Here is a 19,744-nt window from a genome sequence, read left to right on the forward strand (position 1 = left end):
CAGTGGTAGTCTGGACTCCTGACTGAGGAGAATCAACAGTGGTAGTCTGGGCTCCTGACTGAGGAGAATCAACAGTGGTAGTCTGGACTCCTGACTGAGGAGAATCAACAGTGTTAGTCTGGACTCCTGACTGAGGAGAATCAACAGTGGTAGTCTGGACTCCTGACTGAGGAGAATCAACAGTGGTAGTCTGGACTCCTGACTGAGGAGAATCAACAGTGGTAGTCTGGACTCCTGACTGAGGAGAATCAACAGTGGTAGTCTGGACTCCTGACTGAGGAGAATCAACAGTGGTAGTCTGGACTCCTGACTGAGGAGAATCAACAGTGGTAGTCTGGATGTTCAAACGGAAAAGCAGGACCATTCATCTGATCCAACCCTGTGGAACAGAGGGCTTTAAAGACCAATGCTGTTTTCTTTTGGTCATGTGACCCCATTGGTAATGGAAAACTTGCTTGCAAACACATTTCTTCCATGAACAGATGGCTTCGTGGGTCTATGTGGAGAGAATTATTTACTTTTAGGTTTTTGTCACTTACTCTCAATCTCTTTACGTCTCTTTCTAAATTTCACCAAATGATTGACTAGAGTTTATTGGAATTGGTGCGTTAAAACGTTTACATCAAAGGCTCATATGGGCCTTATGCTATCTTTCGCTATTTATAGTCAGGCAGAGCCTTAGCCATTCTTCCACACTGCACGGAATAGAATGGACGTCCTGCAAAAGGGCCCCGGGCTGGCTGTGTATGTGCCTGTTTAGTTCCGCAAAATGGAGGACATCCTTGTTCTAATGATTCCAAGTAAAGCCAACTTGCCTGTGGCAGCTGATTTGAAAGATGGAGAACCAGGGGATAATATTTTTATCCTGAAATTCATCATTTTCTGTTCTGCAGACAGTTAGGTCGACATGCTCTGGTTTGCTGTACATTTTCACAACAGACAGTCCCAAAGCCATTGGATGTCAGATGTTTACTGTATGCCAACTTCTAACCTACATAATTGTCATGCCAAATAAAGGCAGTTTGTTTCAATCAATTATTCCCCTTCCTCTAGTGAGACTGTACTGTGAACTGCAGGTTATAAACTAGGCTAATATGTAGCCCAGTTATATACACTACACATACACTACAGGTGTATGTGGACACCTGCTTGTTGAACATCTCGTTGCAAAATAATGGCCATTAAAATGGAACTTTACCCTGTTTTCTGCTATAACAGCCTCCACTGGGAAGGCTTTTCACTAGATGTTGGAACATTGCAGCGGGGACTTGCTTCCATTCAGCCACGAGCAGTAGTGATGTCGGGCACTGATGATGGGCGATTAAGTTTGGCTCGCAGTCGGCGTTCCCAAAGGTGTTCGATGAGGTTGAGGTCAGGGCTCTGTGCGGGCCAGTCAAGTTCTTCCACACCGATCCCGGCCAACCATTTCTGTATGGACCTCGCTTTGTGCACAGGGACATTGTCATGCTGAAACAGAAAAAGAGCCTCCCCCAAACTGTTGCCACAGAATTGGAAGCACAGAATTGTCTAAAATGTCATTGTATGCTCTAGCGTTAATATTTCCCTTCGCTAGAACTAAGGGGCTTAGCCCAAACCATGAAAAACACCCCCAGACCGTTTTTCTCTTCCACCAAACTTTACAGTTGTCACTGCATTGGGGTAGGAAGCGTTCTTCTGGCATCCGCCAAACCCAGATTTGTCCATCGGACTGCCAGATGGTGAAGCGTGATTAATCACTTCAGAGAACGCGTTTCCACAGGTCCTGAGTCCAATGGAGGCAAGCTTTACACCGCTCCAGCCAACGCTTGGCATTGTGCATGGTGATCTTAGGCTTGTGTGTGGCTGCTCGGCCATGGAATTCCATTTCATGACGCTCCAGGCGAACAGTTCTTGTGCTGACGTTGCCCCCAGGGGCAGTTTGGAACACGGTAGTGAGTTTCGCAACTGAGGGCCGACAATTTTTATGCACTTCCGCACTCGGCGGTCCCGTTCTGTGAGATTGTGTGGTCTACCACTTTGCGGCTTGAGCTGTTTTGCCTTGACATTTCCACTTCACAATAACAGCATTTACACTTGACCGGGGGAGCTCTAGCAGGGCAGAAATTTTACAAACTAACTTGTTGGAAAGGTGGCATCCTATGATGGTGCCATGTTGAAAGTCACCTGAGCTCTTCAATAAGGGCAGTAGAATAACAGTTTTTATCTATGGAGATTGCATGGATGTGTGCTTGATTTTATATATACCTGTCAGCAACTGGTGTGGCTGAAATGGACAAATCCACTAATTTGAAAGTTTGTCCAGATACTTTTGTGTGTGTGTGTATATATATATATATATATATATATATATATATATATACACACACACAGTGCTAGGCGAAAGTATTCGGCCCCCTTGAACTTTGCGACCTTTTGCCACATTTCAGGCTTCAAACATAAAGATATAAAACTGTATTTTTTTGTGAAGAATCAACAACAAGTGGGACACAATCATGAAGTGGAACGACATTTATTGGATATTTCAAACTTTTTTAACAAATCAAAAACGGAAAAATTGGGCGTGCAAAATTATTCAGCCCCTTTACTTTCAGTGCAGCAAACTCCAGACGTTCAGTGAGGATCTCTGAATGATCCAATGTTGACCTAAATGACTAATGATGATAAATACAATCCACCTGTGTGTAATCAAGTCTTCGTATGAATGCACCTGCACTGTGATAGTCTCAGAGGTCCGTTAAAAGCGCAGAGAGCATCATGAAGAACAAGGAACACACCAGGCAGGTCCGAGATACTGTTGTGAAGAAGTTTAAAGCCGGATTTGGATACAAAAAGATTTCCCAAGCTTTAAACATCCCAAGGAGCACTGTGCAAGCGATAATATTGAAATGGAAGGAGTATCAGACCACTGCAAATCTACCAAGACCTGGCCGTCCCTCTAAACTTTCAGCTCATACAAGGAGAAGGCTGATCAGAGATGCAGCCAAGAGGCTTATGATCACTCTGGATGAACTGCAGAGATCTACAGCTGAGGTGGGAGACTCTGTCCATAGGACAACAATCAGTCGTATATTGCACAAATCTGGCCTTTATGGAAGAGTGGCAAGAAGAAAGCCATTTCTTAAAGATATCCATAAAAAGTGTTGTTTAAAGTTTGCCACAAGCCACCTGGGAGACACACCAAACATGTAGAAGAAGGTGCTCTGGTCAGATGAAACCAAAATGGAACTTTTTGGCAACAATGCAAAACGTTATGTTTGGCGTAAAAGCAACACAGCTGAACACACCATCCCCACTGTCAAACATGGTGGTGGCAGCATCATGGTTTGGGCCTGCTTTTCTTCAGCAGGGACAGGGAAGATGGTTAAAATTGATGGGAAGATGGATGGAGCCAAATACAGGACCATTCTGGAAGAAAACCTGATGGAGTCTGCAAAAGACCTGAGACTGGGACGGAGATTTGTCTTCCAACAAGACAATGATCCAAAACATAAAGCAAAATCTACAATGGAATGGTTCAAAAATAAACATATCCAGGTGTTAGAATGGCCAAGTCAAAGTCCAGACCTGAATCCAATCGAGAATCTGTGGAAAGAACTGAAAACTGCTGTTCACAAATGCTCTCCATCCAACCTCACTGAGCTCGAGCTGTTTTGTAAGGAGGAATGGGAAAAAATGTCAGTCTCTCGATGTGCAAAACTGATAGAGACATACCCCAAGCGACTTACAGCTGTAATCGCAGCAAAAGGTGGCGCTACAAAGTATTAACTTAAGGGGGCTGAATAATTTTGCACGCCCAATTTTTCAGTTTTTGATTTGTTAAAAAAGTTTGAAATATCCAATAAATGTCGTTCCACTTCATGATTGTGTCCCACTTGTTGTTGATTCTTCACAAAAAAAATACAGTTTTATATCTTTATGTTTGAAGCCTGAAATGTGGCGAAAGGTCGCAAAGTTCAAGGGGGCCGAATACTTTCGCAAGGCACTGTATATATGTGTGTGTGTGTATGTATATGTATGTGTATATATATGAACTCCAAAAAAAATAAAGGGAACACTTAAACAACACAATATAACTCCAAGTCAATCACACTTCTGTGAAATCAAACTGTCCACTTAGGAAGCAACACTGATTGACAATAAATGTCACATGCTGTTGTGCAAATGGAATAGATAACAGGTGGAAATTATAGGCAATTAGCAAGACACCCCCAATAAAGGAGCACATCTGGGACATCATGTCTCGCTCCATCCAACAACGCCACGTTGCACCACGGACTGTCCAGGAGTTGGCGGATGCTTTAGTCCAGGTCTGGGAGGAGATCCCTCAGGAGACCATCATCAGGAGACCATCATCAGGAGCATGCCCAGGCATTGTAGGGAGATCATACAGGCACGTGGAGGCCACATGCACTACTGAGCCTCATTTTGACTTGTTTTAAGGACATTGCATCAAAGTTGGATCAGCTTGTAGTGTGGTTTTCCACTTTTAATTTTGAGTGTTACTCCAAATCCAGACTTCCATTTCCAGACCTCCATCCAGACCTCCATTTCCATTGATAATATTTGTGTGATTTTGTTGTCAGCACATTCAACTATGTAAAGAGAAAAGTATTTAATAAGAATAATTCATTCATTCAGATCTAGGATGTGTTATTTTAGTGTTCCCTTTACTTTTTTTGAGCAGTGTAGATAATGTGTTTGTGTGTTTTTTTCCCCTACCTCCATCAGCTGCCTGACACCAATGCCAGGTCAGTGCAGTAACACTGTTAGTTAACTATCAGACAGATGAGTGAGCGTGTGGCCTGACTGGGGGGTGCTAGCTGGAACTGGAGGAGGAGGAGCAGCTGTCCTGGGCCCCAGACAGAGCCTGCATGGCCAGGCAGCTTCATTACAAAGCTGGTTTTGTCTCTGGCTCTCTTTGGGAACCACCACCAGACCCACTGAAAGGATGTGTTCATCAGTCGGGTCTCAAATGCTGAATAATCAACTAGCCCTGTTCCGGAAATACAACTTTCTATCTCTTTCTGTGAGGCTTTTCTTCTTCTTTGCAAAGTAGTTTTTCACCCATTCAAACCTCTCACAATAAGACAATCAAGCACAGTCTATTTCGTCTTTTCTGAAGGCCCAAGCTAATTTCTTGCATTGAATTACAGTTTTGAAACGCTGACGTTTTTTGGGGGAACTACCTCATCTCTGTCCCCTTCTGTTTGTTTTTTTTGTTTTCAAACCGTTTGCCTTGTGGGTATGTTTTTGACACTGTTCATCTCAGAACCAGACGCCACAGCCTGTTTGATGCAGCTAGCCCAGATAACATACAGTACCTCACTGAATGACTGACCTTTTCATTTGGAGCTTTTGACAGACGCGGGTTGCAGGCACTCTAAGAGCTGAAATGCCATATCACAGCCCCGTGCTGCACGATGTGGCTCTTCTGGATTCAAATGCCTGCAGCCAATCGCAGCAGCAGAGGCATGGTGGCAGTGATTGTTGTCTGGGGCTCGTGCCAGGTTTAGATCTTACTGTTAAGCTCAGTGGTAGCTCGGGGGTTTAGATTGACTTGGCCAACCAGTTGAATGACCTTTTTGAAGTCTTATCTAACTGTCAATATGTGGGTGTGACAGTCCAGGGAAGGGTGACATCATTTTATATGCTTACTAGGGATGCAAATTTGGGTAAATATTGCTGTCGACTAACCCACCCTCATTAACCGGTCAACAAACATTACATTTTTTTTCAACAGAAACTAGCCTGCTATGTATGCATACAAGGAAGGACATTTTTCATTTAAGAGCTTAATGGAAAGATGCAACAATAGCAAGCCTATCGTCTTACAGTCAAAAGGCTGTAGCCTATTATTGAACATGCAGTTCCTGTAATAAAGCAGCAATTAATTAAAATGTCATTTTGAAACTTTTGCCAAAATGCAATTTGCGGGTGAACAGTTGTAAACAGCTCGCCTAATGCGACCGCTTCCATATGTGACAGAGATGGAAAATCTCAGTTAGAAACTAATACGGAACCAAAACAGGCTGCGCGCGTGTGCCATCGTGCATACATTTATTTTGTCCCCCACACCAAATGTGGTAACGACACACAGGTTAACTTCTCTAGGGTAGGGGGCAGCATTTGGAATTTTGTATGAAAAGCATGCCCAAATTAAACAGCCTTCTACACAGGCCCAGAAGATAGGATATGTATATAATTGATAGATTTGGATAGAAAACACTCTAAAGTTTCCAAAACTGTTATCATGGTGTCTGAGTATAACAGAACTGATTTGGCAGGCGAAAACACGAGAGAAATCCATTCAGGAAGTAAGATTTTTTTTGTTTTTGTAGTTTTCTATTCAATGCCATTACAGTATCAATTGACTTAGGACTCAAATTGCAGTTCCTATGCCTTCCACTAGATGTCAACAGTCTTTAGAAATTGTTTCAGCCTTGTATTCTGAAAAATGAGGGAGTAAGAGCAGTCTGAATGAGTGGACCCTCCTGCCGTGTCACAGGGCTTTTTCATGCGCGCGACCGAGAGTGCCTTTCTTGTTTACCTTTTATATTGATGACGTTATTGTCCGGTTGAAATATTATCGATTTATTTAGGCTAAAAACAACCTGACGATTGAATATAAGCATCGTTTGACATGTTTCTATGAACTTTACGGATACAATTTTGATTTTTTTTCTGCCTGTTGTGACTGCGTTTGAGCCTGTGGATTACTGAAGAAAACGCGCAAACAAAACAGAGGTTTTTGGATATAAAGACAGACTTTATCGAACAAAATGAACATTTATTGAATAAATTAATGTCTTCTGAGTGCAACCATATGAAGATCATCAAAGGTAAGTGATTCATTTTATCATTATTTCTGACTTGTAACTCTTCTACTTGGCTGGTTACTGTTTGTAATGATTTGTCTGCGGGGCTATGTTCTCAAATAATCGTAAGGTATGCTTTCGCTGTAAAGCATTTTTGAAATCTGACCCCGTGGTTGGATTCACAAGAAATGAATCTTTACAACTATTTTACATAGGTTTATCTTTTCTGAATTTTTATAATGAGTATTTCTTTATTTGAATTTGGCGCTCTGCAATCTCACTGGATGTTGGCCAGGATACCATAGATTGTTTTGATATTTAACCTGACTGAACTAATTATATTAATTTGGGGAAAGGTCGAAAAGCATTAAACATTTATGGCAATTTAGCTAGCTAGCTTGCAATGGCTAGCTAATTTGTACTATTTAGCTAGCTTGCTGTTGCTAGCTAATTTGTCCTGGGATATAAACATTGAGTTGTTACTTTACCTGAAATGCACAAGGTCCTCTACTCCACCAATTAATCCACACACAAAACGGTCAACCGAATCGTTTCTAGTAATCTCCACTCCTTCCAGGCTTTTTCTTCTCTTGACTTTATATTGCGATTGGCAACTTTCATAAATTAGGTGCATTACCGCCACTGACCTATTTTGTCTTTCAGTCACCCATGTGGGTATAACTAATGAGGAGATGGCACGTGGGTACCTGCTTCTATAAACCAATGAGGAGATGGGAGAGGCAGGACTTGCAGCGCGATATGTGTCAGAAATAGAACTGACTTGTATTTTAGCCTGTGGCAACGCAGACGTTCGTTGGTGCGAGTAGTGTGGGTCAATAATTGAATAACAGATTTCTAAATTTATTTTGCAATGCTCACGCACATGACGTGAATGGTGTAGTCAGCCTGTAAGGGGGCTTTCACACCAAGTTGGTTTGGTGTGCTTTTTTTCCCCCCAATCTGGGGGGTATAACCCCTTAGTCCGTTTACTTATTTAGTTCGGTTCGTTTGGACTGGTGTGAACTTTATCCGTACTAAACAATGCAGCATGGTTCTCTCTAAAAGGGTGATTTTGGTCTGATTCAATTTGTACGTTGGTGCGGTTCGCTGCAGGTGAGAGCGCAGTCCGGACCAAACGCAGAAAAAGAACCAGAGTCACGCATCATTGTTTTTTTGACATCGTAACTTGACATCTCTGAAACATTTATGTGAGTAGCAGCGCATTTATGAACACTGCAGGTTAGGGGAGACGAGGGCTATACCGGGGATCTCGACTACTGAATATAGACTATTCAGGTAGCAGTTAGTGGCTATTCTCCCGCATGTTGTTGGAATACCAAATAAAAATTAACATGAAGATTTGGACACAAGTGATGCGTCAGGATACTCATAAATGGATTTAACGTGAGCATATTTGTCCTATAAACGTATGACTTGCATGGAGAAGTGGTTTTGTTGTGCACTTTCGGTTGGATTACTTTGAAGTAAGGTAACATATGCCTCATTATTTGAAGTTAAGTAAAACGTTTAGGTTTCAAACAATTATACTGCCTGACGCTCACGTTGCAAAGTGATTGGCGACGCATTGTTAGCCTGACTATAGCCTATGCCTTCCGAATGGCAAGCGAGCTTGAATTACGAGTTGAGATTGAGAAATAAAAATAGTAGCTCTTTTTTTTTATAGTGGCCATCTCAAAAACATTCTAAAACCACACGTTACAGTCCAGTACCAGCTTTTTGAGGTGCTCTCGCGCTGTCTGACAGGTGATGGGCTATTCCGCTCCTCGAACTAGGATCTGTATGCTGTGCGCATGTGATAAAAAGATGCGTCTAACGAAAATACATACATGCCAATTTATTTCCACTAAATTATGCAAATTAAACCAATAGAATGATAAGCAAGACCAGTCCAAATGTCGTTTCGACAGAGGTTACCCAGTAACATCCCTAATTCTCACCTTGCACTGGAATGAAAGCTAGTAGATACCGTTTCTCACTTACATTTTTACTGGAGGACCCTTCTCAAAATTGTCAATGTGGTGGTGCTGCTGTAATGTTACACTAAACATTTCAAAATGGCGGATCCTTTAGTTGTGGATGCAATAGCTTAGGCTATTTCCCCCAATCACATTGTTTTATACCAAATCGTACTGCCAGCGCCCCCCCTCCTTCTGCCTCTCAATATTTCTTAATTAATTGCTTATGATAAACCCTGGTACTAGTCCCAATTGCACTAAAAGCATTGAAATAGGAGGGAGGTGAAATACATGCTTGGGGGTTATGGCTTGCTGCAGCACTACAATCTCCCTGAACGGCATTGACATAGTGTTTGTGGGAACTCAGTCCTCTTCTCAATACCCACAAAGTGGCAGTGGTTCTTCCTCCCCAGCCAACCCCATCTTCAGCAGCCGGTGTCTTCATGGTGCTCCCCTAGCCACTGAACTATTGGCCGTTGTCTCATTAAGGAGAAAGTCATCAATATCCATGCTGGTCTCCGATGTGCACAGCTTTGTATGGTTGATCTGGACTGTATGTAGTGGTCCTACATCTCAATACAGTTAGTTGTTGAATTTGCAGTGTCTTCATATTACCACCATCATTTACATTATTTTTTGTTGCCAGGCCATGACCTCCTAGTCCCATTGTGGTGGTAGGCTGAAGTTGTATGTTATTTCTATACCCCTGAAAAGCCTCTTCCTGCACTGACTGACTCCACAATGGGATTCTCAGATCAGTCTGATCTCTTCTTTGGCCCCAGACCAGCTGGCACTGAGAGATGGGATGGAGAGCCCTCCGGTGTGTCTGAGAAGAGAAAATGATAGCGATAAAAACAAAACCTGAAGAATTCATTAAGTTCTTCCTTTGGTGCCTGGTATGTGGGGGAGGATTCCCTCTACTGGGCTGTACAGAATGGCCATATATAGACCTAGTTAGCCAGCCACTGTCAGTCAGGCCTGCAGGGCTGGTGGTGCCCTAGCGCTCTTAATCCCTATGATGTGCCAACCTCTCTTAAACATCATGCCTCTTTCTCTTCCCTCACCACCCACCGGCTTCTACTCTGCAGTCCATGTCAGCCGAATCTACAGGGATGCTGGGGGAATATACCCACAGTCCCGTGGTGCTGGCAGCTCCTGTGACCTCACTCTTTTGCACTCCATTGCTTTCCTTCCCCCTCTCTCCCTTCTCTTGCCCCCTTCCCTCATTTTACCTGTGTGTAAACCATTTTTACTTCTCCTGCTTGCTCATAACCTCAAATCATCCCCCTACCCTCTCTCCCCAACTCTTTCGCTCTCTCGCCCATGTCCGCTTTGCCAGGGGAAGGACTTGGCAGGTTTGTGTGGACCCAGGGTGAGAGGTCTGCTGCAGCTTTAAATAGCTTGGCCCAGTTCTGTGATTTGTAAGGTGCACACTGAGGGTCACTGGTTCCAACACTCTGTTTGACACGGTGCCATGTCTCTGTGATAGAGGCCACATGTAACCCCCCCCTTGCAGGTACAGAGGAAAGGTCATAGGTCATGAGCAACATCGAACCCTCTGTGGCAGTAACGCTGAAAAGGAACCATACTGGGCTAGCTTCCATATTGTATTTGGGCTATTGCCTTTATATTGGCTTTGCTTTCACATTTCATCAGTCCTAAAATGGCATCAGAAACTTGTAGTTGGGATTTCAATTTCCTCACTTTAAGCTGTCTTTAATATTGGAGACATAAGGATGAAGATAATTTAACGGTGCTTCATTTTTCCTTGAATGAAAGGCAAACTTCCCAGGATCTAAACCCATGACATCACTGTAGAGCAAGGTTTCTAAACTCAGTCCTGAGCTAAACAAAGGAGAACTGCCAGTGACGGATGATGCAACACAGACGCAAGCACACCTGTCTGCCTCCTAATCGTCTAGACATCCCCAAGTCTCTGCCCCTCCCTGTCTTTTCCTCCTCCTCTTCCCCATCTCTCCTCTCTGTACCACTTAGCCATCTACCCAGGCTGCCATGTGGGTAGTGGAGGGGGTAGACCAGGCAGGGTGTGGTGGTGCAGTCTGTCCGTATGGAGGTGGGTATCCTCCAACTAATGCTGAGTGATTTTAGTCCTTTTTGAGAGTTTTTGGTTCGATTCTTTACAAATAATCACTGTTTTCGGTATATTTTTGGGGTGGACATTAAATGCACTTTGCATTATGTGGGTTGAATGATGTAACACAGAATAAAACAATTAATACAATTTCATGACGTTTTATTTGATGACTACTATTTAATTCCAAGTCATCTCATCTCTGTAGAGCTGCAGCCTACGCTGTCTGACAAAATCACTATTTTACTAGTTCATCAAAGCAAAGAAGGCATTCTTTTATGACTGCTGAATATCAGCTATCTTTTAGATCATGTATTTTCAGATCGAGATTCTTCTCTCCATCTCAGTTCCTATAAAGACCGGACTAGTAAGAGCGCAATGGATTATGGTTATTGTAGTTAATACATTTTCTCCCTTAAACTAGAGTCAAAAGTTTTGGCAAGCCTACTCATTTAAGGATTTTTCTTTATTGTACTATTTCCTACATTGTAGAATAATAAATACATCAAAACTATGAAATAACACCTGGAATCATGTAGTAACCAAAAAAGTGTTAAACAAATCAAAGTATATTTGAGATTCTTTAAAGTAGTCACCCTTTGCCTTGATGACTGCTTTGCACTACCTTGCATTCTCTCAACCAATTTCATGAGGTAGTCACCTGGAAGGCTTTTACAACAGTCTTGAAGGAGTTTCCACATGCTGAGCACTTGTTGGCTGCTTTTCCTTCACTCTGCTGTCAACTCATCCCAAACCATCTCAATTGGTTGAGGTCGGGTGATTGTGGAGGCCAGGTCATCTGATGCAGCACTCCGTCACACTCCTTCTTGGTCAAATAGCCCTTACACAGCTTGGAGGTGTGTTGGGTCATTATTCTGTTGGAAAAACAAATGAGAGTCCCACTAAGCGCAGACCAAATGGGATGGCAGATCACTGCAGAATGCTGTGGTAGCCATGCTGGTTAAGTGTGCCTTGAATTCTAAATAAATTGCTGACTGAGTCACCAGCAAAGCACCACCACACCACCACCACCACTCTTCATGGTGGGAAACACGCATGCGGAGATCATCCGTTCACCTACTCTGTGTCTCACATAGACACAGAGGACAGAAGGACAGATATCCTCCGGTCGAATGTCCACTGCTCATGTTTCTTGGCCCAAGCAAGTCTCTACTTCTTATTGGTGTCCTTTTAGTAGTGGTTTCTTTCCAGCAATTCAACCATGAAGGCCTGATTCACACAGTCTCCTCTGAACAATTGAGGTTGATCTGTCTGTTACTTGAACTCTGTGAAGCATTTATTTGGGCTGCAATCTGAGGTGCAGATAATTGCTTATTTCTGAGGCTGGTAACTGTAACAAACTTATCCTCTGCAGCAGAGGTAACACTGAGTCTTCCTTTCCTGTGCCGGTCCTCATGAGCCAGTTTCATCATCGAGCGTGATGATTTTTGAGACTGCGGTTGTAGAAATTGTGAAAGTTCACATTTTTTCAGTTCCACTCACCTTCATGTCTTACGGTAATGATGAGCTGTCGTTTGCTTATTTGAGTTGTTCTTGCCATAATATGCGACTCGTTTCAGGAAACTAGGCTTATGTCGTGTGTCACTACTTCACAGGACCATTTGAATGAAAACTTTATATTATTATTTTTAATCAAAAATTTGCTCTGGCTATCTACTCTGATTTCAGAGCACTCCTCTGTGTGAGAGCGCAGAATAACTGATGAATTTAAGAACGCCTAACGCCTGTTTTCATTTTGCCGGTGTCAGTAAACTTTGGCAAAAAAGCGTAAATTGTTGCCAGCAGCACAGTTTTTTTTGTATTTTTTTAATTTAATTTTTAATTTTTATTTCACCTTTATTTAACCAGGTAGGCTAGTTGAGGACAAGTTCTCATTTGCAACTGCGACCTGGCCAAGATAAAGCATTGCAGTCACCAACGCTCTGGATGACAAAAAAACAGCCTAACTAGCTCTGTTAGGGTGAGTAAAATGGTCAGTGAACGGTTCTCTCATGTTAGCCAGTTAGCTTGAGTGCTTGAAAGTTGTTAGGACAGAACGCTCAGATCAATCCATGGAGAGATGGGTGGGGCTAAAGCTTAAGAGGGTGTGAACAATGCTGAATGGGTGTAGACAAAGCTCTCCAGCAGGTACCAAAACATTCAAAGGTAATTTTCTCAAAAGTGAAGTTACAAGTTTCAAAGCAGAATTTCTTTCCCATTGTTCCTCAAATGCAGTGTATGATATTCCGCTGTGTATCTCTGTGCCTCTGCTTTTGTCCAATGTAAAAATAAACCACAATTTCGAATGTTGCTCCATAACACGGAATCAAGGCGGTCAGTCACATACGGACTTGATCTTTTACCAAATAGGGCTGTCTTCTGCATACCAACCCTACCTTGTCACAACACAACTGATTGGCTCAAATGCATTTAAGAAGGAAAGAAATTCCAGAAATGAACTTTGAACAAGGCAAACCTGTTAATTGAAATGTATTCCAGCTGACTACCTATGAAGCTGGTTAAGAGAATGCCAAGAGAGTGCAACGCTGTCAAGGCAAAGGGTGGCTACTTTGAAAAATGTAAAATATATTTTGATTTGTTTAACACTTTTTTTTGGTTACTACATGATTCCATATGTGTTATTTCATATTGTTGATGTCTTCACTATTATTCTACAATGTAGAACATAGTACAAATAAAGAAAACCCCTTGAAATAATAGTAGGTGTGCCCAAACTTTTGACTGGTACTGTATGTAGAACATTTGTCCCCTACTACATCACACATTCAGGCTAGATCTGATTTATCTCCAGAGAAACTGTATTGAGCTCAAAAAAATGAATGAATGGAACTGAAATAATTAAACTGACGTCGGTCAATTAATTGTTTAAAAAGCGGGAAAAAAATCATTGTAATTTTGGTTATTCGCTCTGCACTAACCTCCCAGGACAAACTGTGTATTGCTGGGAGGACTCCGCACATTAAAGGCTGGCTGGCCAACCCAGGAGGAGGAGTTGAGGGAGCATCGGAGTGAAGCGGCAAGGATGATGCTGGCCTGGGGTCCATTTTTTTTTTTCCTCTCCTTGTTACATCCACTAGGCCCTTTGGTGTACCCAGATCCTCCCAGTCCGCTAATAGTTTTTCGGTCAGATCTGCTTAACCCCAAAGTGGTACGGGCGAGGGACCAAAATGGAACCAGTATGAAGACAAGTTAGAGATCCTCTTGAACATTCATTCTCCTATAAACAGATCTATGTTTAGGTAACACCCGTAGGTGTGTGTGTAGCTTTGGAAACATGTCTCTGAGGGGCTCCAAGCAGCGGTGTTGAGCTCCAGTACACAGGCCTGTTAATGTGCGCTATGCAGCAGGAAGCTAACCGGGCCTGCTCAGTTAAATGGTGCTAGCTGTGGTTTAACCGCTATTTATAGCCTAGCCTTCCACAGTTGGTGGAGGCACAATTGTAGGTTAGTATGCTGGGAATGGGAGTGGAGGGCCATAGGCAGTAGGCATGTCTCAGTGGGTTAACCCCATGGTGTCTGCACAGACTGTAGTCTAGCTCCTATTACCTTCTCGGGTACAAAAATGATCACAGATCGCCCCTTTAATCTCTGATCTAGCAAGGTAGAATTGGTATTTGGTACTAATGCTGGAAACCTTAGCTTCAATTCCATTTGAGTGCACAGACCAGTGATGGACAGCCATTGAAGCCAATCCCTCTGGGATCAATCAGCTGATCTGGTGTTGAACGTGTCATCCACTCTGTGACAGGGCCACGTCTCACCCCGTTTCTTCAGAGGCCCTGTCTAGACTTGACAGTTCATGCAGCTTTAGTGTTCTGATTATGGAATTCTGAATGCGTCATGAATCTACACCTACATTTTTAAATGTCTACCGTGTCCAGATTCCCTATATTCAAATGTCAGAATGTATTTTTATAAACTGTGGGATAAGCAAAATATGATAACACAACAACTGATGGCAGTAGCTAACTACTGTAGCTAACTAGCCAGATAACCTGTTTTAGCTAACGAGCAACACTAAAGGTATTGCAAACGGATTAGCGTATCTGTAGGGACAGACTACTGTCCGTCTGGTCATGTGACTACTAGGTGCGTCTGGTCATGTCTACACTTACATGCGACTTCTGCTATCAGAATACAAGGAAGGCATTGAAAAGATGGTCTAGACGCACAAAAGTTGCTTTGTGGTCTGATTGTGTTCCGATCTGTCTCGGCTACCTCAGTGAGGACGCATTCAGGCTACAGAAAGTGCATACAGTGGGTGACGTCATCAGTACTCCTCGCAAAAATGTAGTGTTTTGGGACTGAGGCACCTTTTCATTATAATGGTGGAGGAAATGCATTCCTAGCATGTGAGGACCAGTTTCCTGGCCTCAGAAAAGCAAGCCACCTAGCTAATATTTCGAAAAACTATTTTTGTTGTTGTTTGGATACAGTTAGCCTGATCTGTCCATGTGCTCACACTTTGTGTGTGTGTGTCTTCCCTACACACACAGTCCGCTGCAGCTCTTTGTCTCTTCTCCCCCCTGCTCTGGCCCTTGCTCTAATGGCTGTCACAAGACCCACACAGCCCCTGGGCCGTCCACACCACTGCCTGAACACAACTCTGCTTTGTCTGTGTGTAAGTGTGCGTGAGGAGCGACCCGCTGGGCCACCTCATTATCATACAGGGGCGAGACAGAAAAGCCCCTCGCGAACGAGACGGCCTTCCCACCCGGGGCTGTAGCCCAGTCTGAGCTTCAACAGACTTTCCTTTCGGTGTCATGTTTCTCACGTAGCACCTCGTCGGTTCAATCCGCAGACAAGCAGGTGAAGGAGACCACACTTTGAGTTTATTGAACGCAACTCAGTTTTTATGGCTGATACTCTATTAGGAATTTAGAGTCGCCTCTTCGATTGAGACCACAGCCCCTTCTCTCCAAGTGCTGAAGGAAAACGTGTTCTCTGTTGGCGTGTTTCTTCAGAGGCTGTAGCAGCTGCACTGTGATCAATAGCAGCTGCATTATTGACTGGTCTCTCCTCTCACAGCCCGCTCAGCTTCGGCTGGCTTCTCTACTGGCCTGAAGTGGCTGGCTTAACTCCTTCAGTCTCTCGCTGACTCTGTCACGTGTGGGTCTATATCCGATCGGAGAATGCACAGACATCTATCTACATGCTGTACCATGGAGTAAACCACGACCTCTCCCCCCATCTCTTTCCGCCTTTGTCTGTTCTGTCCCCCCCCCCCCATCCATAGTGTGTTCTGGTGGTTGTAAGAGGTAGGGTCAGCAGTGGGTCAGTTGGCTGGTATGTGTAGTAGATACAGTACAGACAGGGTCTGTTAGTGAGGTAGGGTCAGCAGTGGGTCAGTTGGCTGGTATGTGTAGTAGATACAGTACAGACAGGGTCTGTTAGTGAGGTAGGGTCAGCAGTGGGTCAGTTGGCTGGTATGTGTAGTAGATACAGTACAGACAGGGTCTGTTAGTGAGGTAGGGTCAGCAGTGGGTCAGTTGGCTGGTATGTGTAGTAGATACAGTACAGACAGGGTCTGTTAGTGAGGTAGGGTCAGCAGTGGGTCAGTTGGCTGGTATGTGTAGTAGATACAGTACAGACAGGGTCTGTTAGTGAGGTAGGGTCAGCAGTGGGTCAGTTGGCTGGTATGTGTAGTAGATACCGTACAGACAGGGTTTGTTAGTGAGGTAGGGTCAGCAGTGGGTCAGTTGGCTGGTATGTGTAGTAGATACAGTACAGACAGGGTCTGTTAGTGAGGTAGGGTCAGCAGTGGGTCAGTTGGCTGGTATGTGTAGTAGATACAGTACAGACAGGGTCTGTTAGTGTGGTAGGGTCAGCAGTGGGTCAGTTGGCTGGTATGTGTAGTAGATACAGTATAGTACAGACTGTCTGGGCCGTCTCGTGCTGCTGCTCACTAGACCATCTCTCTCTTGCCACTGCTCGTCTGGTTTGTGTTGAGAGGCAACAATATACGTTCCTACTCTGTGTGTTTTATACTTTCTGTGTGTGTGTGTGTGAGGTGTAGCCTAGCCTATACATTGCCTGCCCTAAGGTGGATTAGCTCGTCACCCAATGCCTGTACCCCCCTCATACTCTCCCCCTCTACCCACCCCCTCTCTCCCTGCTCAAATGTCACCTTACATCTTCATCTGACCCCTCCCCCTGGTGCTATTAGCCCCCATTACCAGCCAGCTCACCTCCCCTTTCACTGCCTCTGATGTGCTTGGCCAACCTTTATGGCAGCTAGGCTATATGCTTTAGCAGTGTGTGGCATGGATGGATGGCAGTAACAACATGGATGGATGACCGTCCATTAGCTCACAACAAACTGGTTTGCTCTATTTTACTACCGTGTAGGATGACGTAAAGTGACTTCAGCGTCCTGTCATTTCTCTGGGCAGCTCCGCCTCTAGTGGGAGATGGCCTACGTGTTGCCAGAGGATAGTTGACTTGAGAAGGATTACAAGGAAGGAATGGGACCGCGTGGGATTTTCTTCTGGTTTTACTGGATGAATGTAGAAGAACAGAGGAGAGGGTTTCAGTGGTCTGTAGAGAGACTGTGTTGAATGGCCTACTAGCTAAATAGTGTGTCAGTGTGATCTTGATCTGGTTGTAGTCTAAGGAGCGGGGAGGTTGTCTGTCTGCCTGCTGAGCTCCAGTCTTTAGAGTTGGAGAGAGGCCAGCACATCTGGCCGTGGTTAGGGGCTTTATGAAGTGTCTGGAGCTGCCTGCTCAGTGATAACCCCCTGCTTCAGGTTACCTCTCCAGGGCCACCGTATCAGACCAGGGGCCCACTAAAGACCCCGGAGTCAGTCAGCTCCTTCCCTGGCTGCTGTGTCCAGACAAGGCCCCTGTAGCTCAGCTCCAGCAGGTTGGGATTGGAGGATGGGGCTTGAGTTGAGGTGACTGTTTGTGTTGTGTGATAGTGGAGGGGAGTTTAGGACTGATATGGGAGAGGGGACTGGCTGGAGCAATGTGGGTCCTCCTGAAGCCTTATCTCACACCGATTGGTTGATCGATCATCATCCTCCTCTTCCTGTCTATAGCCTACATTCCTTCCTGCTTTATTTTCTAGTCCACCCCTCCCCATGACCTGAATCTCAGACATGAGAAATCAGTGGTCACAAAAATACATTCACGTCACGAGTAGTGAATTGGCCTACATATCCAACAATGTTACGGTGATTCCTCTTCATTTTCTGGATAAAACCCACATTTTCTTCCAAAGATTGTCACCCAAGCATCATGCTTAAGGACTGCGTTCTCTGGGCTCACGGAGTGGGGGCGGGGGGGGGGGCCCGCAGAGGGTGAAAACTGAACCTCTCCAATGCACCTGTGACCTTTCACCTCGACCAAAGGCTTGCCTGTCTCGACGGGGACTCGAGTGATAAGTAATGTCACTGATGTTTTTATAGACAGTGGCCCCGGGATCAAAGTTGAGAGGATTATAAGTCCAGAGAGTAAAGGCATGGAGGCTTTCTTCTCATCCGTAGCTGGAGAGAATAAGTTGCTTGGTTTTTGTCTCATCCGTAGCTGGAGAGAATAAGTTGCTTGGTTTTTGTCTCATCCGTAGCTGGAGAGAATAAGTTGCTTGGTTTTTGTCTCATCCGTAGCTGGAGAGAATAAGTTGCTTGGTTCTTGTCTCATCCGTAGCTGGAGAGAATAAGTTTCTTGGTTTTTGTCTCATCCGTAGCTGGAGAGAATAAGTTGCTTGGTTTTTGTCTCATACGTAGCTGGAGAGAATAAGCTGCTTGGTTTTTGTCTCATCCGTAGCTGGAGAGAATAAGCTGCTTGGTTTTTGTCTCATCCGTAGCTGGAGAGAATAAGCTGCTTGGTTTTTGTCTCATACGTAGCTGGAGAGAATAAGCTGCTTGGTTTTTGTCTCATCCGTAGCTGGAGAGAATAAGCTGCTTGGTTTTTGTCTCATCCGTAGCTGGAGAGAATAAGTTGCTTGGTTTTTGTCTCATACGTAGCTGGAGAGAATAAGCTGCTTGGTTTTTGTCTCATCCGTAGCTGGAGAGAATAAGTTGCTCTGCTTTTGTAATTAACCATGCGTTTTTTTTCAATTGACTGTGGATCATAATAGGCGACGGTCCAGAGATGGTCGTCAAGTGTGTGTTTCTTGTTCAGATACACAGCTGCTTCTATCATCAAAAACAACACTGCTGTGGCCATTATCATACACACTGCAGCCCCACAGCAGTGGAAATCCCCATTTTGGTTTTATCCGGATGATTATTAGCAGCTTTTATCTGTTTTGAGGGGTTTGCGACTGAGGGGAGGGTAAGAGACTATTTCTGTCTCTGTTTATGTAAGTAGTGACTGGTGCTGAGAGAGGACTGTGGGAATGTTTGTTCAGCACAGAGATCGTAGCCCCAGTCCATGTCTGTCTGTTTGGATGCTAGTGATTGTTCTGTATCTATGTTAGGCTTAACCAGCCACATGACGGTACACAGTGGACTGAATCGAAGTGATGGTTGTCTATGGAAAGAACTCTGACGGTTGGTCACCTGTAGATTATAGGTCACTATGTACATGGCTAAGATGGGGTTTATTGTAAGAAGGCATGTTTAGCAAGTTCAAGTGGCGCGCACACACACACACACACACACACACACACACACACACACACACACACACACACACTTATTAACCTTAACCCAGCTGATCAGTGTATTACTGTTACCCTCGGTCGACCTCGTGATGACTGACCTGCTATCTTCTCCTTTTCTCTTCGTCTCTACAGGGGAGACATGTCAAAACTGGACAGCTGGCCGCCATCAAGGTCATGGACGTCACAGAGGTAAAGAAGTTCAGACGAACTGTAACCCCTCCCCCCACCGTGTGTGT

General features: G+C 44.2%; 1 protein-coding gene across 18 annotated transcripts in view; it reads left to right on the forward strand.

The window, feature by feature from the left end:
• Positions 1-19,744, forward strand: part of LOC110495767 (mitogen-activated protein kinase kinase kinase kinase 4) — a 51,265-nt gene that overhangs the window by 2,120 nt on the left and 29,401 nt on the right. For all 18 annotated transcript variants that reach the window (XM_090208033.1, XM_090208035.1, XM_090208040.1 and 15 more), the window contains exon 3: positions 19,641-19,697. In XM_090208033.1, the coding sequence (XP_090064159.1) occupies positions 19,641-19,697 (57 nt within the window). The remainder of the gene's footprint in view (positions 1-19,640; positions 19,698-19,744) is intronic.

The sequence above is a fragment of the Oncorhynchus mykiss genome, chromosome 18 (genome assembly GCF_057628025.1).
Source record: "Oncorhynchus mykiss isolate SJ-2025 chromosome 18, ASM5762802v1, whole genome shotgun sequence".
In the NCBI taxonomy this organism is placed as follows: Eukaryota; Metazoa; Chordata; class Actinopteri; order Salmoniformes; family Salmonidae; genus Oncorhynchus; species Oncorhynchus mykiss.